The sequence below is a fragment of the Solea senegalensis genome, linkage group LG13 (genome assembly GCF_019176455.1).
Source record: "Solea senegalensis isolate Sse05_10M linkage group LG13, IFAPA_SoseM_1, whole genome shotgun sequence".
Classification (NCBI taxonomy): Eukaryota; Metazoa; Chordata; class Actinopteri; order Pleuronectiformes; family Soleidae; genus Solea; species Solea senegalensis.
In genome coordinates this window covers 15,873,072-15,888,252 of record NC_058033.1, presented here as the reverse complement: position 1 = coordinate 15,888,252, position 15,181 = coordinate 15,873,072, and the positions used below count along the sequence as shown (strand labels likewise).

Sequence of the window (15,181 nt, the reverse complement as noted above, 5' to 3'; positions counted from 1 at the left end):
TTTTTTTTTTTTTTTTTTCCACCAAGAAAGCTCATTGTGGAGCTCAGATTTTTTTTTTTTATTTTATCATATTGGCATTTTCTCCACACAGAAATGCTTTGTAGGAGCCCTGAAATCTGGAATGCTATTTTTACTTGGGTGGGAGAGAAGTATTGTTTTGGTGGCTCTGTGTGTGTTTCCGCACTTGCACTTGCCAATATGACCAACAGAGGTCGACAGAGGCTTGTTGCACAAACGGAGTGAAGTCTGCCATCGCTGATTGTCTTGTTTGAAAATGGGTCACAATGGTAAAATCTCAAAATGGTACACATACACAGCCCTCTCCTGTCACTGTCTTCATCATTGATGTCTTTCTCTTCTTGTGTCAGGAGTGTTTGATCTGTTTGCTCTATGATAAATCTTCATTCAGTCTCTGTTTCTGTGATTGTATACATTGTAACGCATACAAATGTTTGCACACAGCACACATGCCACATTTGCACGGCCAATGTCTTCTTACTATCTGGTTTTCGTGTATTTTTGCAGCAGCCTTACAGCGCCACATACAGTCGTGGAATATGCACTACACCGCTTGGAATTAGCGGTGGCTCAGCGGTAGAGCGAGTCGTCGTTCAACTGGGAGGTTGTGGATTTGATTCCTGGCTCTCTGTGTGTCCTTGGGCAAGACACTTTACCCCACACTGACGGCTGTGCCAGCAGAGTGTGAACTGGTATGAAAGACGTGTGATTGAAATGTGGCTGCACATAGAGGTGTGAATGGGTGAGTGAAAAGGTGAATGACAAAATGAAGTGTAAAAAAAAAAAAGCGCTATATAAAACAGACTATTTACCATTTATATCCTGAAACAATGCTGTGTTTCAAAACGACATTTCCGCGCGGACGAGGCTTTAATCTTGTGTCAAATGTTTCTGTCCTCACCTCTTCACCTCCTCCCCCACCACCCCTCAGAGTCCTGGTCCTGTCAAAGACCCCCCCGCCTGTTTAAACATGGCACTGCAGCAGTGTGTGCATGTCAGTGGGTGTGCTTGAAAATGCCGTTATCAATTAACACTGAGCGCTGAATTCATTACCAGTGAGGTAAATATAAAAGTAGGTAGGATCATTTACGCAACAGCATCTACGCTCGCGAACAAGTAAATGAATCTTACACTTCCTGAGTTGCTGGACAAATTGATTCTGTCTTGTGACAGCTTACCTTCCTCCATGGTGCGTGCTGTCATGGATTCACTGTCTGCTCCCTGGAACTCATTGAAGTACGGGCGCACTTTAATTTCATAGACGATGCCCTTCTTCAGGCCAGAGAGAGTTATGTCTCTCTCTGAGGCAACCTTCAGGTCCTGTATCTGCCAGGGCCCCGGCGAGGGCAGTCCTGACGTTTGCCGGTAAAGAACGCGGTAGCCTTGGATGAACTGGGATGGATTCTCCACCTGAGAGGAGAGGGAAACGGACAAAGAGAGTGGGATGAAGACATTTTCTCTGATAATGACGTGGGAGGTGTTTAAACATCTGTGTGTTAACTGCTGCGGATCAGCATTCGGTGTGTGTCCTCTGCCAGTGACGACGCACGCTCAGTTAATCACGCAGTTTAATTAGCAGCCAAGAAGAGAGTAGTAGCAGAGGTGGACACTGAGTCGCCGCTAAAAACAGTCTGAATCTTCTCCTCGTATTCACTTTTGCTGATGTATTTTAAGAAGATATTTCAAATGTATATAATAGATATTGCACTGCCACCACAGCCATCATGTGCAACGTGGGGTTAACTGTCTTGCTCAAGGCCAAACAAGCATGTGGACTAGCAGAGCCAGGAATCAAACCCACAACTTTGTAGTTGAAAGACGGCCTGCTCTACCACTGAGCTACCGTTAGCTTGTTAACAGGCAGGAGAAGCAAGAAAAAGCCCTTTCGAAGTGTTATGAAGCTGCTGTTTATCATCGGAGCAGTCAAAATATATTATGTTAAACATTATATCATCCGACCAACCCCCTCTCCTTAAAGTGCCAGTCAGCGTGTCATTAACTAAATGATCTAGGCATCTCCAATCTCTAAAATACACAGTACGTTGCTCTGCCCATATTTTTGTTTGACCGTGATTCTAAAAATAGAATTTATGTTTGAGACTGTGAATCAAAATAAATTACCTTTCAACAGTGTTCACTTTGCCATTGTCTAAGACAGTCTGCTGCTGCTACACCAACCACTATCCACCCACTAACTATTATTATTATTATAAAAAACATACCTTTATCTTACACATCAAACAACTTGCAACTATGTGCATTAATACGGCTTTAGCATTATTAATTTGATGCAAAATCATGCAAAAATAAAAATAAACACGTTTTAATTTAGTTATTAGACAGATGGTTGTATATATACATATATAAATAATCTATTTTTACCTACTTTACCAAGTTTACTCCTTTATTGTTCCTAACCATTTCATTTATTTATGCTCAGTCTAACAATGTACATATATATATATACATATATATATACATATATGTATATATATATAGATTACATGATCTATACGTCGATTAATTTATATAGCACCTTCAATCTATCTTTTTATGAAACTTACCTTGCCTTCAAGTTAACTATCAATATTGAGTGATTTAAAAGTTTTTATTGTGACAAACCTTTTGGGCATTATTGCTTAGATGGGATACTGCATGTACTTAAAAAGAAGACATTTCTGAAAAGTCATTTGTCCCCAACGAGAGAGTAAAATGAAGAAGTCATTACAACTTCATGACCACCAATTGTTGTACAACCAAATGTGTATTTGGTACTTTTTGTTGTTGTCGATGTTATTATTCTGCCTCCGTTTCATCTTCATGAACAGAGGACATGGGAATGTCACCAGGTGACAAGAGATCTTAACACTGCCACACTGAAAAACACAATCGTATGACTGCATGACATTTAGGAAAAACTGAATTATTGTGTTAGTCTGACTAAAACCAAACTTTTAAAATACGGTACATGTAAATGTGTCTGAGAAACTGCGATTGGGGTTTTTGTCAGACTACTGCATGTCAGACAAGAATTGGACTAAAGCTGGCCGAGGCACATGCACCCCGCAGCTAACACCTGGAAATAACAGGTGAAGCTGGTACACAGAGGACCAAGAGCAAAACTGGGACAGACAAGAAAAGAGATTTTATTAATTTACTTAATCGACGGTAGAAAGACTCTGAATGGTGCTAACAACTAGCCGCACGCTACACCAGAAAACACCGACTACTAACAAGCCGAAAAGAGATGTGTAGTGGAGACAGACGCACTTCATATGGAACGTCCAACCGCACACAGAATACGCAAAAGCTTAGAAAGTATAGTTTTGGAGCTCAAACAGCATTTCTGGATCCATTCGTTGACCAGAAAGTGCAGTTTCACCCTGTCACAGTGTCATAAAAAGAATGAAATGAAATAGCAGGCTGGCGTAGGTGTGTCATTAACCTAGTAGAAGGCTAGCAGGGAGAAGGGACACTTTGCCAACAGAGAAAAACAACATTTACCAAAAAAAAGGCCCGGCTGCAAACTTTCCTTCAGAATACTATGACATGTGTAGCCGCTAATGGTGATGTATTTGCTGTGAATACAAACATTAGTCTTGATTCCTGCATCATCTCAAACCATTCTACATTGATGGAGCACCAGCTGTTCAGTCTGTGAATGTGTAGCCAACCCATAATACCCACCCTCCCCCGTGTGTGTGTGTGTGTGTGTGTGAGAGAGTGTATACTACGGGTGCCAGCTAATGTAAAAAAACACACAGCGACTTGCCAAGTACACACTTCTCAATCAAGCGTTGACAAAATTACTTCGCCGCACTGAAGGTAATATTCCTATAACTACTTTGTACTGTGTTTTGTTGAAGTGTTATGTGTATACTCACAGTCCACGTGACCTGCACCGAAGTGGAGCTAAGGACCACGGGGTTGTGCATGCTGACCAACACATCGCCCAGCTCCTTCTGCACACGACGATGGTCCACTCCCTGTGCTGTGGGACTAATGTCTGGAAGAGGGGAAGAAAATAAATCAATTTTTTTTTTTTTACTTCCCTTAAACTTTCCCTTAAATCTGATTAAAACCACATTTAGATGATGTTTAAAATGCAATTTAAATCCACTCTGGCTGCACAAAACACATTTCAATATTTCAAGGATTGAATTGTCACACAGTTAAAAAACAGTGTGAGACACTTGCACTGGTATATTCTGTTTACACAGAAGGGTAGAAAACAATGTTATTTTTTTTTATCAGTAATAACAATAATAAAATATGAATAATGGAATAATATATTGATGGAATAAATAAGAATGTAAACCTACGTATGCGAGTGAGTTTTTCATTTGAGACAGGGGAGTTCCGCACTACGACATGACAGGGTTATTGTTTGGAAAGCAACATATTGTGCCTCCATTTTTCATGCGTCCATGTTTGAAAGTCACAGCACAAATGTTGGTACAACTACGTCATTACCACAGGAATCCACAGCAATGCAGATAGGTTTGTTATGTCTGGACACAAACATCTGATTGGATCACTAGCAATTATCAGTGTGGACAGTCTAATTTGACAAAAAAAACAACAAAAAAAGAAACAGCTTTGCCTGCAGTATGAACAAAGCCTAATGCCATATTAATCATATTAATCTTACTCATTTTAAAAACACCGGGGACCACAGGCACAACAGATGTAATGTTTCAAAAAATGTAATCAAAACCACACATTTGGTATTTAAACAAACAATTTCAGAGTAATGATTTTAGGAATATGGGCTAATATGCTATATATTTTGCTAATCGGTGAAAAATCTTATAATATTCCATTTAATATGTGAGCCCTAATAACATCTCTGTTGGAGGGGCTAGTTCGCTATCCTACCCATCTACTTCAGAAAAGGTCAGGACACACTACATATAGACGTGAACATGCAAAAATGGAAGGGTAGGAATAAGTGGTAGGGGCAAAGGGGAAATGGGATTGAACCTAAAATTACGTCTATAAATGGCTCACACTATTGAGATTTTGTCCAGATAATCATGATCCAATTTGGATGCCCCTACGATTGTCGGGAGGCCTGAAATCTGGCCAGTTATCATAGCACGGATGAGTAGAAGTCAGAATCATATACACCATGTACATATTTCAGTACCTTGTGTGCGAACAGGCTCGGACATAGGGCTGGGGTCCCCGAGCCCCTGAGCATTGACCGCCCTGATGATGAACAGGTAGACGGTGTTGGGTCGCAGGTCCTGGACTGTGTACTCGGTGGTCTTCGCATGGTCTGCCACTGTCTGCCAGCTGTTACTCACTGACTGACTACAGACAGAATGAGTCTAATCAGTTAGGAAGAATCATTTCGTTATGATAGAAGAAATGGGCTGTGTTCCTATAACAAACACCACAGGGACTGGGACAATCATTTTCTGCTTAAAGGGCACTTTTATTTCCCCCAAACCATCTTTCACTCGAATTGACCAGAAGATTTTAGGATTTTCTGCTTGAATCTGCCCAGGCTTGTTTGATAGCCCACATCTGTTACTGCCATCAAACGTTCGGGGTCACCGAATGTAGCCAAAGGCCATAGGTCGCAGACGTACCCAAAGGCCTCAATGACATAGGAGGACACTGGGGAGGCCGTCTCTGGCCCCGTTTCCCATGACAGCGAGATACTGCTCTTGGTGACATCAGTGACCTCTGGCTTGGAGGGAGGCCCTGGGAGGGCAGTTGCATTGTGATACATGAAGTCCACGAGGTCGGTGGAGTCTGACAAAGGAAAAAACGAAACAAACACACATAAGTCATGCACAGAAAAAAATGATTACCTGCAAAGTCAAACATGATAATTGTTCATAATATACAGTATCGTTGCTGAAGCATACCTTTAACATCCAAGAAGGCACTCCATGATGTTTCTCCACAGGAACTGGTGGCCACACACGTGTACAACCCTGAGTCAGACAACTGCAAAGCAAAAGTAAGGACATTATCTTTCAAACCTGAGTCTGCAATTGGTTTCTGAAACGTGTCTTTAAGGATATTTGTTGAAATTCTCTTAATGTCTGTGTAGCCATCAATAAATATGGCTGTCTGGGGGGGAAAAGATCAGCGTAGTAAGAGTCTGGAGAAGGTCGCAATAGCAACTGACACCGACTGACAGTCGGGAGGTGAAGAGGATTTCTACACATGAGATGGAGCGTGGTGAAGTTCAGTACGTCATAATTAGGAGGTTTTTTTGGCAGAAAATTGAATATACCCCTACTAAGAATGTTTATATTTGGTTTTTCATAGCCTTAGGTCAGGGCTTTGCTGTATACAGGTGACCATGACATCATCTCTGTTGGGGTTTACTGGTCACGCTCCGTTCTGTTATAGTCTGCAGTCCATTAAACGTAATGGACATTCAATTATATTTCAAAGTTACGCACTGCAGCTTTAATGTTCAAACAAACTCCTATTTTGTTTGCAGTCGCTGACAAATTACTGCGCAATTACTGAAAAGATTCCCGAACCCCAGCTGTGATCTTCACTGGCAGCCCATTAAAAATCAAAGCAGTGATGACCTTTTTTATGACACTGGGCCATAAAGATTTTCTCTGCTCATCCCAACAATACCGATAGAACACGGACTTGCTTTCAGGCACTGGTGCTGCCGCCGCTTTCCTCTCAATCCCGGGTGGTATCGACAAGCTCTTGTGCTCGTGTGTAAAGGTGGTTCACGACTCGTGGTACAGTAAAAAAGCATTAACCTCCACTGGCCTGCGTTTGGCTTGAGAGAAAGCCTGAGAGTGGATGAGAGAACATTTTAACACCAGAGAGAGTCCAGTAAGAGCTTACATTAATTTTCTTAATTGATTCCCTCCAATAATAGTCACCCTCTATTCCCAGAGCCATCAACATTATCATCAGTGCTGACACAGGAAATAGGAGATATGACTCTTCTACTTCATATTGGCAGAGCCTTAGGAGGCCCTGACAATGTCTCTCTCTCTCTCTCTCTCCCCCTCTCTCTCGCAGAGAGTGACTCAGAGACAGCTCTTTGACACCATGACAGGACACTGTATATTGCGCTTCCTCCATCATATTACACCCTGTAGACTGCACTCACTGCTCCGTGTCCTTTAGTCCTTGAGTCTAGACTGAATATAACTGCTTAACGACTCACAAAAATCAATGTTCACTATTCATCTTTTAAAAGCAACCTGACAACAACATGTGTCCATTTGAATTCCATCCCACTGACAGCACCTAGTGCTTTTCCATGTTAGGGAAATCACTCAGCATGTTTGTCTACTTTGTCCATTTGTTTGCCGTTTGAATCTATTGTGTGCACATACAATAAATGCATCCACTTTTATATCTTTTTTTTTTTTTTATAGATGGTGCAATGAAACATAATCATCGAAGTAATGCAACCCAGACACACTGTAGAATTATGAGTCCCTCCCTCCCTGCGCATTAGGATTATTTGGAGGCAAACATCTACAGGAGATTGAGTTAATATGGTGCAGAGTCCAAAACAACATTTCCGATTAATTAACCATTCTTTGTTCTTTACGAATTAATCCTCAACTTCATATAAAAAAAAATAAGAAAATAACAGTGATTCTGCACAGGTACAGCGAAAAGAGATGCTTGTTATCATGTCGTTTAATCAGTTAGCAAAACATTGTATTGGTTGGGCTTGTTTTGTGCTTTTGGGCAAATTCCATTATTAATAGTCAGAGTGTGCTCAAAGTTAATCATTAAGATCTGAAAATAAATCTGCCATTTAAAAACATAGGCCCATAATCCCACTAACCCTTGCCCAAAAGTAGTTAAGATCTACTTCTACAAAACATCCTACGCCTACATGTGACCACAGTATATGGAGGACTAAGTTGTGGGAGTGAAATGGGATTGGGACACAGACATCTGCAGCTACTTTGCTGCTTTTATACATGTTGTTACATGTAAATCCATTATTACCCACCCTGGTGTTCTGGATCTGAAGGCTTCCATGGTCCAGCAGAGAAAACCGCGGGTCCTTTCCAAGCAGACTGGCCCCATTCTTCCGCCAGGAAACAGTCGGCTCCGGGTCCCCAGATGCCTGACACCTGAGAAGAGTCACACCTCCTAGCGCCTGCGTTTGGTTGGATGGGCCCTGCCGGATGATGGGTGGTGGGCGGTCCTTCAGCGCTGAGGATAATAATCAAGGAGCAAGTGTCAGAGTAACATTCCTGTAGCGGTATGGTTTTGATGTCATTGTTTTGGCATAAAAAAGCACATGACCTTATCACAAGGTGTTAATTTGCGATTGCAGTTATTGCATTAGCGATTGCAGGCTCAGTACGGTCGGGCTCACTTGGATGGATTTGTTGTGAAAGAAATGGTTTTGTGAGCGTTTTCCACAGTAGGACAGAGTGCTCGCGGCACTGCATCACACCTTTGAGCTTTAATTACTAGGTGAGGATTAACAATGCTTCACCCATAGTGCTAATTACCGTACCTTCCTGTAACACCTTTATGCCTGTCCTCTCTTTACACTCTGACTCACAGCTGCACCTCCTTCCTCTTGGCATCCTCTCCCCACACAAAACCAAACTCCAAATTAGCATGCCAAGCACAACAACAATGCGTCTTTTTTTAAAGGTTTTTAAAGCATGTTATATCATTCAGAAAACAGCATGTGCACTCAGCCTTGGTCATTTTTCAAGTGTTGAATCTCTCTAGGTTTTGCCACTAAACCTTGTACTTTTAATTTCCCCATTGCTCCTCTCCACTGATATCAGACAAGTCTCCATTCACTCATCACACCTCTATCGGCACAATAGGAAATATACAACCGCAGGACAATAGGAGATAAGTTAGGCACAGCTGCGTGCAGCACCAAATACATTCCGAGAGAAGAACCACGTCATACACCATTTTTTTATAGCAATTGACTTGTTTATGAACTCGAGGTGGAAATCTTTAGGCACCTCACAATTCAGTTTGAGCCAATTAAAGTCAACAATTACAATTCTAAATACTCAGTTGTATTTACTTCCATTGGCAATACAAAATGGAATAACATATTTCAAAAAAACCCAAAATACTGCATAAATCATTTGCGAAAATATTTCCTCTAACAATGGTGCAGAACATCATGATGTTTTATGATGATTTTTTATTATTATCAATAAGCACTAATAATAAAAAAATCTTATCTCATGTCAGGTGAAAACTAAAACTGCTCGACATAACAAAACTATGTAAATCAATATAAAGCACATTAGGTGCACATGAATTGAATCCTGACAGCAAGTGCTTCTTTTCAGCATTTAAACAAAAAGGGTAAATGAATTAAGTGAGTGCAATTAATTAAAAATACATTAACCTTTAGTGAACTGAAAAGTCAATGCTTTGCTTTTGATTAAATCTTTGTGCGGTCCACATTTCCCTTTTGCGATCAGTGCATGTGAAGTAACTTTTCTCATATTATCACCTGTATTCTTCCATTCATCTGGAGTGTGTGTCTACTCACAGAACAGTGGAGATGCGCGTCTGAGTTCAGGTATATGACTGGCTGAATGATGTCATGTGACAATTCCAAGTGGGTGCAAATGGTCTGTTAAATAGTTCCTTGACCTCTGGTGCTGCAAAGACTAGGAAAGCTGTGCCAGGTGCCATCAAAATATGGCAGTTGTCACTAACCTATGGAAATATTTATAGATTTTGTTACGAAGATAATACGTCTTCCTTCATAACATTGTGACCGATATGCTGACTAACATATCATTTTTGGAGAAGACATTATTATATATAGCTATATCCCAAGCAATCCTGGAGCAAACACCAGCATTATATTGCTGTTCCTGATTTAGCTCCAGCCCAGTAAGATATAATCACTCTTTTCATCCTTAGTGACATAGGGAATAATGAAAAAAAAATAAAAAAAATAAAAAAACATCAAGCATCTCAGCAGCAGTCACCATTAGCCTCCAGGCCTCCTCTGCGTCTGTGGAAAGCAGCCAGGCAAGTTCAAGTTCATGCACAAATCTATCGCTTATCAACTTCTCACCCCACTGTAAGGCTCGAAATATGGCTCTGTCAGTGCCTGCTGTTTGGAGAGCAGCACCTGTGCTAATTTCCAATTCACTGCAGTTACAATAGATTGAAACACTGACCCAGTTCCATGTCCACATAAAATTGTCAGACCTCGTCGGTATAGCATCTCATCTGTCTGCATAAATGTATGCTAAGCAAGCCGGCAAACATCTTTCAGCCAAGTGAAATGGCTGAATACGCGGCCTTTGTTCGAGGCTTCACACACACTTGGCAGCCAGAGTGTATAAAGTGCACAACTCCTGCACTTTTGCACAAAGAGGACAATCAAAGTTGCAGCAAGTGCCATTGTTTCGAATCTAAATGGATGATTAGTGAATGTGTCTGTCACACAATAGATTGCTTTTCATCCACTGGAGGACCCTCTTGAATATGACAACTCTTAAAAGGTATAGTTCTGTTTTTTTTTCCCCAGTTGTGGTTGTATGAGGTACCGACATACAATCAGCGCTGCTCCAGATATCCTCTAAGGCTTGTTCTCAGTGAAAACATGGCTGATTTTAGCCACTCACCTAATAAAACCTGTGCCTGCTTGTCCATGGTGTCTTCAAAGTATTGTTCGCTACTAGCATTTTTGGTCTGGAAACTAAGGTTTTCTGGACCGCTCACTCATGAGGACGCTGGAGCTGCTGGTCTACAACAAAAGCATTTCAAACACTGAAGTAACAAAATAAGACATGTCAACTTACTGGAGGAGGCAGGGGTGGATCAATAACTGTGCTGTGTTGTAAAATCACAGAGTGTCTCTGTGGACTTGGGTTTACAAAGGTGACACAAGCGAGTTTCCAGGCTAAAAAAGACTGTTTAACAGCCAGATAAAGTCTTTATACTAATACATGATCATAATAGTATTTTGAGGCAAGACTGTGGCAAGAAGGTCACCACTTTGGATCCTGGTTCGACCCGTGTGGAGTTTGCGTGTTCTCTCCGTGTGTGGATTTTCTCCGGGTTCTCCAGTTACCTCCCACAGTCCAAAAACATGCAGAGCTTAGTTGGACGCTCCAAACTGACCGTAGGTGTGAATGTGTGAGTGGATGATTGTTCGTCTGTGTGTTTGCCCTGCGATGGACTGGTGACCTGTCCAGAGTGTGACCCTGTCTTTCCCCTTATGCCAGTTGGGATTGGCTCCAGCTCCCTGTGACTCCCATGTGGAGAATAAAGCAGTAGAAAAAAAAAAAATGATTGAGTAAATAATTTTAACCCTGGTGGCAGCCATGTTTTTCAGCAACAGCAAGAGTCTGTGTTTCAAAACTGGTTCTCAGTGCACAGGGACTGTGCCAGGGCTACGCTGAGCACAGATCAGTCAGTATCTTACACAACCAAAACCGGAACTGCACCTTTAAGTGACGATAAAGACCACTTTGTACAAATCCTTTGTAGGCAACTCCCATCGTTTGTGCTCTACACCAAACATTTGGACGTTGATCCATCGCCTCTGAAGGACAGAACGGGAGTCATTTCCTCTCCAAAAACACTTCAACAGATGTAAATTTAATAATGTGTGGAAGAAAAAGCCAAGAAACAAATGGAGAGAAGGGCATAAACAGCTCCCAGCTGGCAGAGGCTCAGCACTTAATGCCGACATTAAGGCATTTGTCAAAAAAAAAAGGAAAAAAAAAAGTCCAAAGCGTCTCTCGATCAAGGAGACAGCTTTGTTTCAGTCTTTTCAGGCCTTTCACATCTACCACAGTGAGGTGATAATACAAGGATGACTGTGGGTGTCTGGCTTTAACATACACCTTTATACATGTGGGCAGACAAGTAGCCTGTGATATAATCATACTCCAATAAATGCAGTATCTGGAGAAAACCTCTATATAATCTTTAAATAATATAAAGTGCTGCTGAAATTAGCAATCGTGCAATAGTGATGGTATACTTGCTGTTAACTAAGTGTTATCGTATTCACCATGGCTGTCTGTCCTAGCCTGCATCGGTTTAGAGTATCTTGAGAATTGTTCCACAAGATGCAATACTCGAATGAACAGTAGGGGGAGTGCAGAGGGAGTATAGACCCTGCCATAACATCACTTGATGATTTAAAATCAGGTTTGAGACCCGCACGCATGCTCTCTCTGCAGGTCTGTCTACGTCTGCATATCTTAAGGATATGTCAGCTGCCTTTCCAACTGGAAACCAACCGCTCACTCCTTGCACCAAAGTCCATAGAGAAAAAATTATATTTTTACATCACATTTACATCTGCTAAGTTCAAATGTGTTGCTTTGTGACTTTGTTGTCTGAAATGCTGTTTTTTTTTTTATCTTTCTGTATGGTCTGAGTTCTGCGGGAGGGTACACACCTGCTAGTGCAATTCTCGAGTAACACGACGGTAAGTATGTTCACTATGAATCTGGATGTTTATGCAAATGAGCGGCTGAATAGCAATTCCATCTCCGCCCCCTAATAGTGTGCATGTGCACTTTCCTGATGCGTAACAACGCGGGACGTATCAATGGTATTACATTTAATCATATGCTAATAACGTCTATTTTTAGCACACACTGGTGCTTTTAGAATCCATTACTTAAAAAAAATTAAAAAAAAGTTGTCCCATTATATTATTGAAGTGACTGTGTGAGTGTGTGTCCAGTCTTACCATCTGCTACCTCAAGCTGGGCCTTGGTCATGATGCTGCCGGCCACAGTGAGGGCCTGGCAGATATAATACCCTGCGTCCGAGCGTTGCACAGAGGAAATGGTCAACTCTCCATTCACAGACACAGAAATGCGACTATCACCCTGTGTTGGCTGGTTTGGAAACAGGAGGTCCTACAGGGAGTGAAAGTGGAAAATTAGTATCATGGGACTTTTTTTTTTTTGCATTTTGGAAAGTGGAAGTTGAACCTAAGACTTGGTTTTTTTTAGCTTTTGTATCATTTAGCATATTTGTGAGAAAGTATGTTGACTGTGTTAAAATATTCTCAAGGGGGAAAGACTCGATTGAATTTTGCCTTTGCGGGTTAACTTTTTGCATTCATGATAAAAAAAGCTGTCCAATTCACTTAGAAAAGTGGGTCAGTGTCTCTTTCCTCGAGGCCTGAATGGCAGTTTACCAGTGATAATCCTGCTGTGATAACCTGCAGTCATGCTCATGAAATAGAAGCATCAGCGTTGGCTGTTTCCACACCCCAGGCAGACAAGCTGATGGGCAGCAAAGGACATTAGCCCGCTTTCATTATGTCTAATGACTCTAATGCAGCACATGACATTGTTGCTTGCTAAGTGATTTGGCTGGTCAGGCTGGCGTAGATTGATGATAAATGACCACTTCATCTGCATGTGGAGCAGAATCGTATTCTACCGTCCCCGAGTTTGATCCTTTTAGTCAGAGCCTTGCCCACCTTTTTTTTTTTTTTTTTTTTGTTTGATATGCGGGAAACATCTGTACTAAGAGAAATAATCAGTTCACCAGCATGCACCCGCAAACAACTAAACAAGCGTGTGTCGAAATCGGCGTCCTCACCTGGCTGCCCTCTTGTTGCCAGAAGACAGTGGGCTGAGGTTTGCCCCTGGTCTCGCAGGGAAACTTGGCTGTCCGTCCTTGAGCCACAATCTGGTCACGGGGTCGCACCACAAACTGGGGCGCCTCTGAGGTTAAAGGTAAAACAAACAACAACACAATAGCAACATATCCCCAGAAAGTGCTAAGTGTGCGCAGTAGAACTGCTGTAGAAGACGTTTGGCCCGAAGGTCTTGCTTCAAGCTAAAAGGTTCATGCATTTTTTTTTTTAAAGGATCTAGTTTTTTGACTACGCCACTAACACAAGTCATTCATCCAGCTGCCAGAACATCAGAATGAATGAACTAACCAGGTAATTAACAGGACAAGTTGATGTCCTTTTTTTTTCACTCAGGAAATATCTGGACTACGGTGTCGCAATCCTTATCTGTGCAAAGGTGTATCATCCATATCTGGTGACAAAAAGGTGACTAAGAGACTACCAGGGGAGGTCAGGGGTTGATAGTAAACAATGTAGATGTCCAGAATTCAATGAGTGTGTTTGTGAAATGCCTCAACAGTGCATGCATACTGGAAGTGTGTGATCGACAGCCGAACACGACGCATGCACAATGGCATCAGCTCTTACTTACCAACGGGACGAGCTGGTGACACAACAATGGTGTGGGTGAGATTAACACACAAGACACAGAGAGAGGGGGGACAGCAGAGGAGTAGTGTACAGGGACAGGAAAAGAAAAGCATGAAAATCAGAAATGAAATGAATGGAGTTGGATTTACATCCATGAAGTTCAAAAAGAGAGACGGGTAAAGCTCAGTTATCAATGGAGGTGACGGCACTGGCCTCAAGAAAAGTGGCTTTGTGGCAACAGTTAGAGGAGGGGAAAGAAAATGATGCCAAAAACCACTCGGACCATTTATATGTAGCACTAAAGTGTATCATAAAAATACATTCAAATCAAATACATTAAACATTCGATTAAATGACTGCACAGAATGTACATCACATTAATTGGAAGTTTGCTACCTGCCCTGCACCAAAGCCCATAGAGAACATATGCATTTTTAGCTGAGGGGATTATTGGCAATGCTGTTTGACTGCTGCCTCATTTTTTTAAGATTGTGTCAATCAGGTCAAAGGTTTGTGTCAAAAATAACACATTTCAACTCACGGATTGAGGCAGTGGTGGATCAACAACTCTTGTGTGTGGTGACGTAAAATCACTGATTTACTGGAATTTGGTGCAGGGTGGGACCATTTTACAAAGTGACACCATCTTCAGTTTCCAGATGGCTAACAAACAGTGGGTGGTGAACATATTATTATGATATAATAGATTTACGCAAGGGCACATTCGCTTTGAATCTTACTGGCAGCCATGTTTTCAGAGGGATAGTGGCTGTATAATCACGCTGCCTTACAGATGCCTCACTACTCACTAATCTGTTGAACTGTGCCAATATTATTGCTTATATCATTGTATTCTTAAGTCCAAAATGTGCTTGACACGATGTGTATCATACAAAATATGACTCAATTCCAACACACTTCTTTAAACCTTGTATGTGTGACCATTAATGAAATAATAATACTAACAATAATACAAAATATTCATGT

At 41.5% G+C, this 15,181-nt stretch overlaps 1 protein-coding gene across 5 annotated transcripts in view; it reads right to left on the bottom strand.

The window, feature by feature from the left end:
• Positions 1-15,181, bottom strand: part of LOC122779598 (roundabout homolog 2-like) — a 100,930-nt gene that overhangs the window by 22,654 nt on the left and 63,095 nt on the right. For 3 of the 5 annotated variants that reach the window (XM_044042094.1, XM_044042095.1, XM_044042097.1), the window contains exons 7-15: positions 14,196-14,207; positions 13,567-13,691; positions 12,701-12,872; positions 7,988-8,193; positions 5,898-5,979; positions 5,616-5,781; positions 5,168-5,334; positions 3,903-4,024; positions 1,197-1,428 (exon numbers count right to left, since the gene is read on the bottom strand). In XM_044042094.1, the coding sequence (XP_043898029.1) occupies positions 1,197-1,428; positions 3,903-4,024; positions 5,168-5,334; positions 5,616-5,781; positions 5,898-5,979; positions 7,988-8,193; positions 12,701-12,872; positions 13,567-13,691; positions 14,196-14,207 (1,284 nt within the window). The remainder of the gene's footprint in view (positions 1-1,196; positions 1,429-3,902; positions 4,025-5,167; positions 5,335-5,615; positions 5,782-5,897; positions 5,980-7,987; positions 8,194-12,700; positions 12,873-13,566; positions 13,692-14,195; positions 14,208-15,181) is intronic. The other 2 variants (XM_044042096.1, XM_044042098.1) reach the window with 1 other exon arrangement.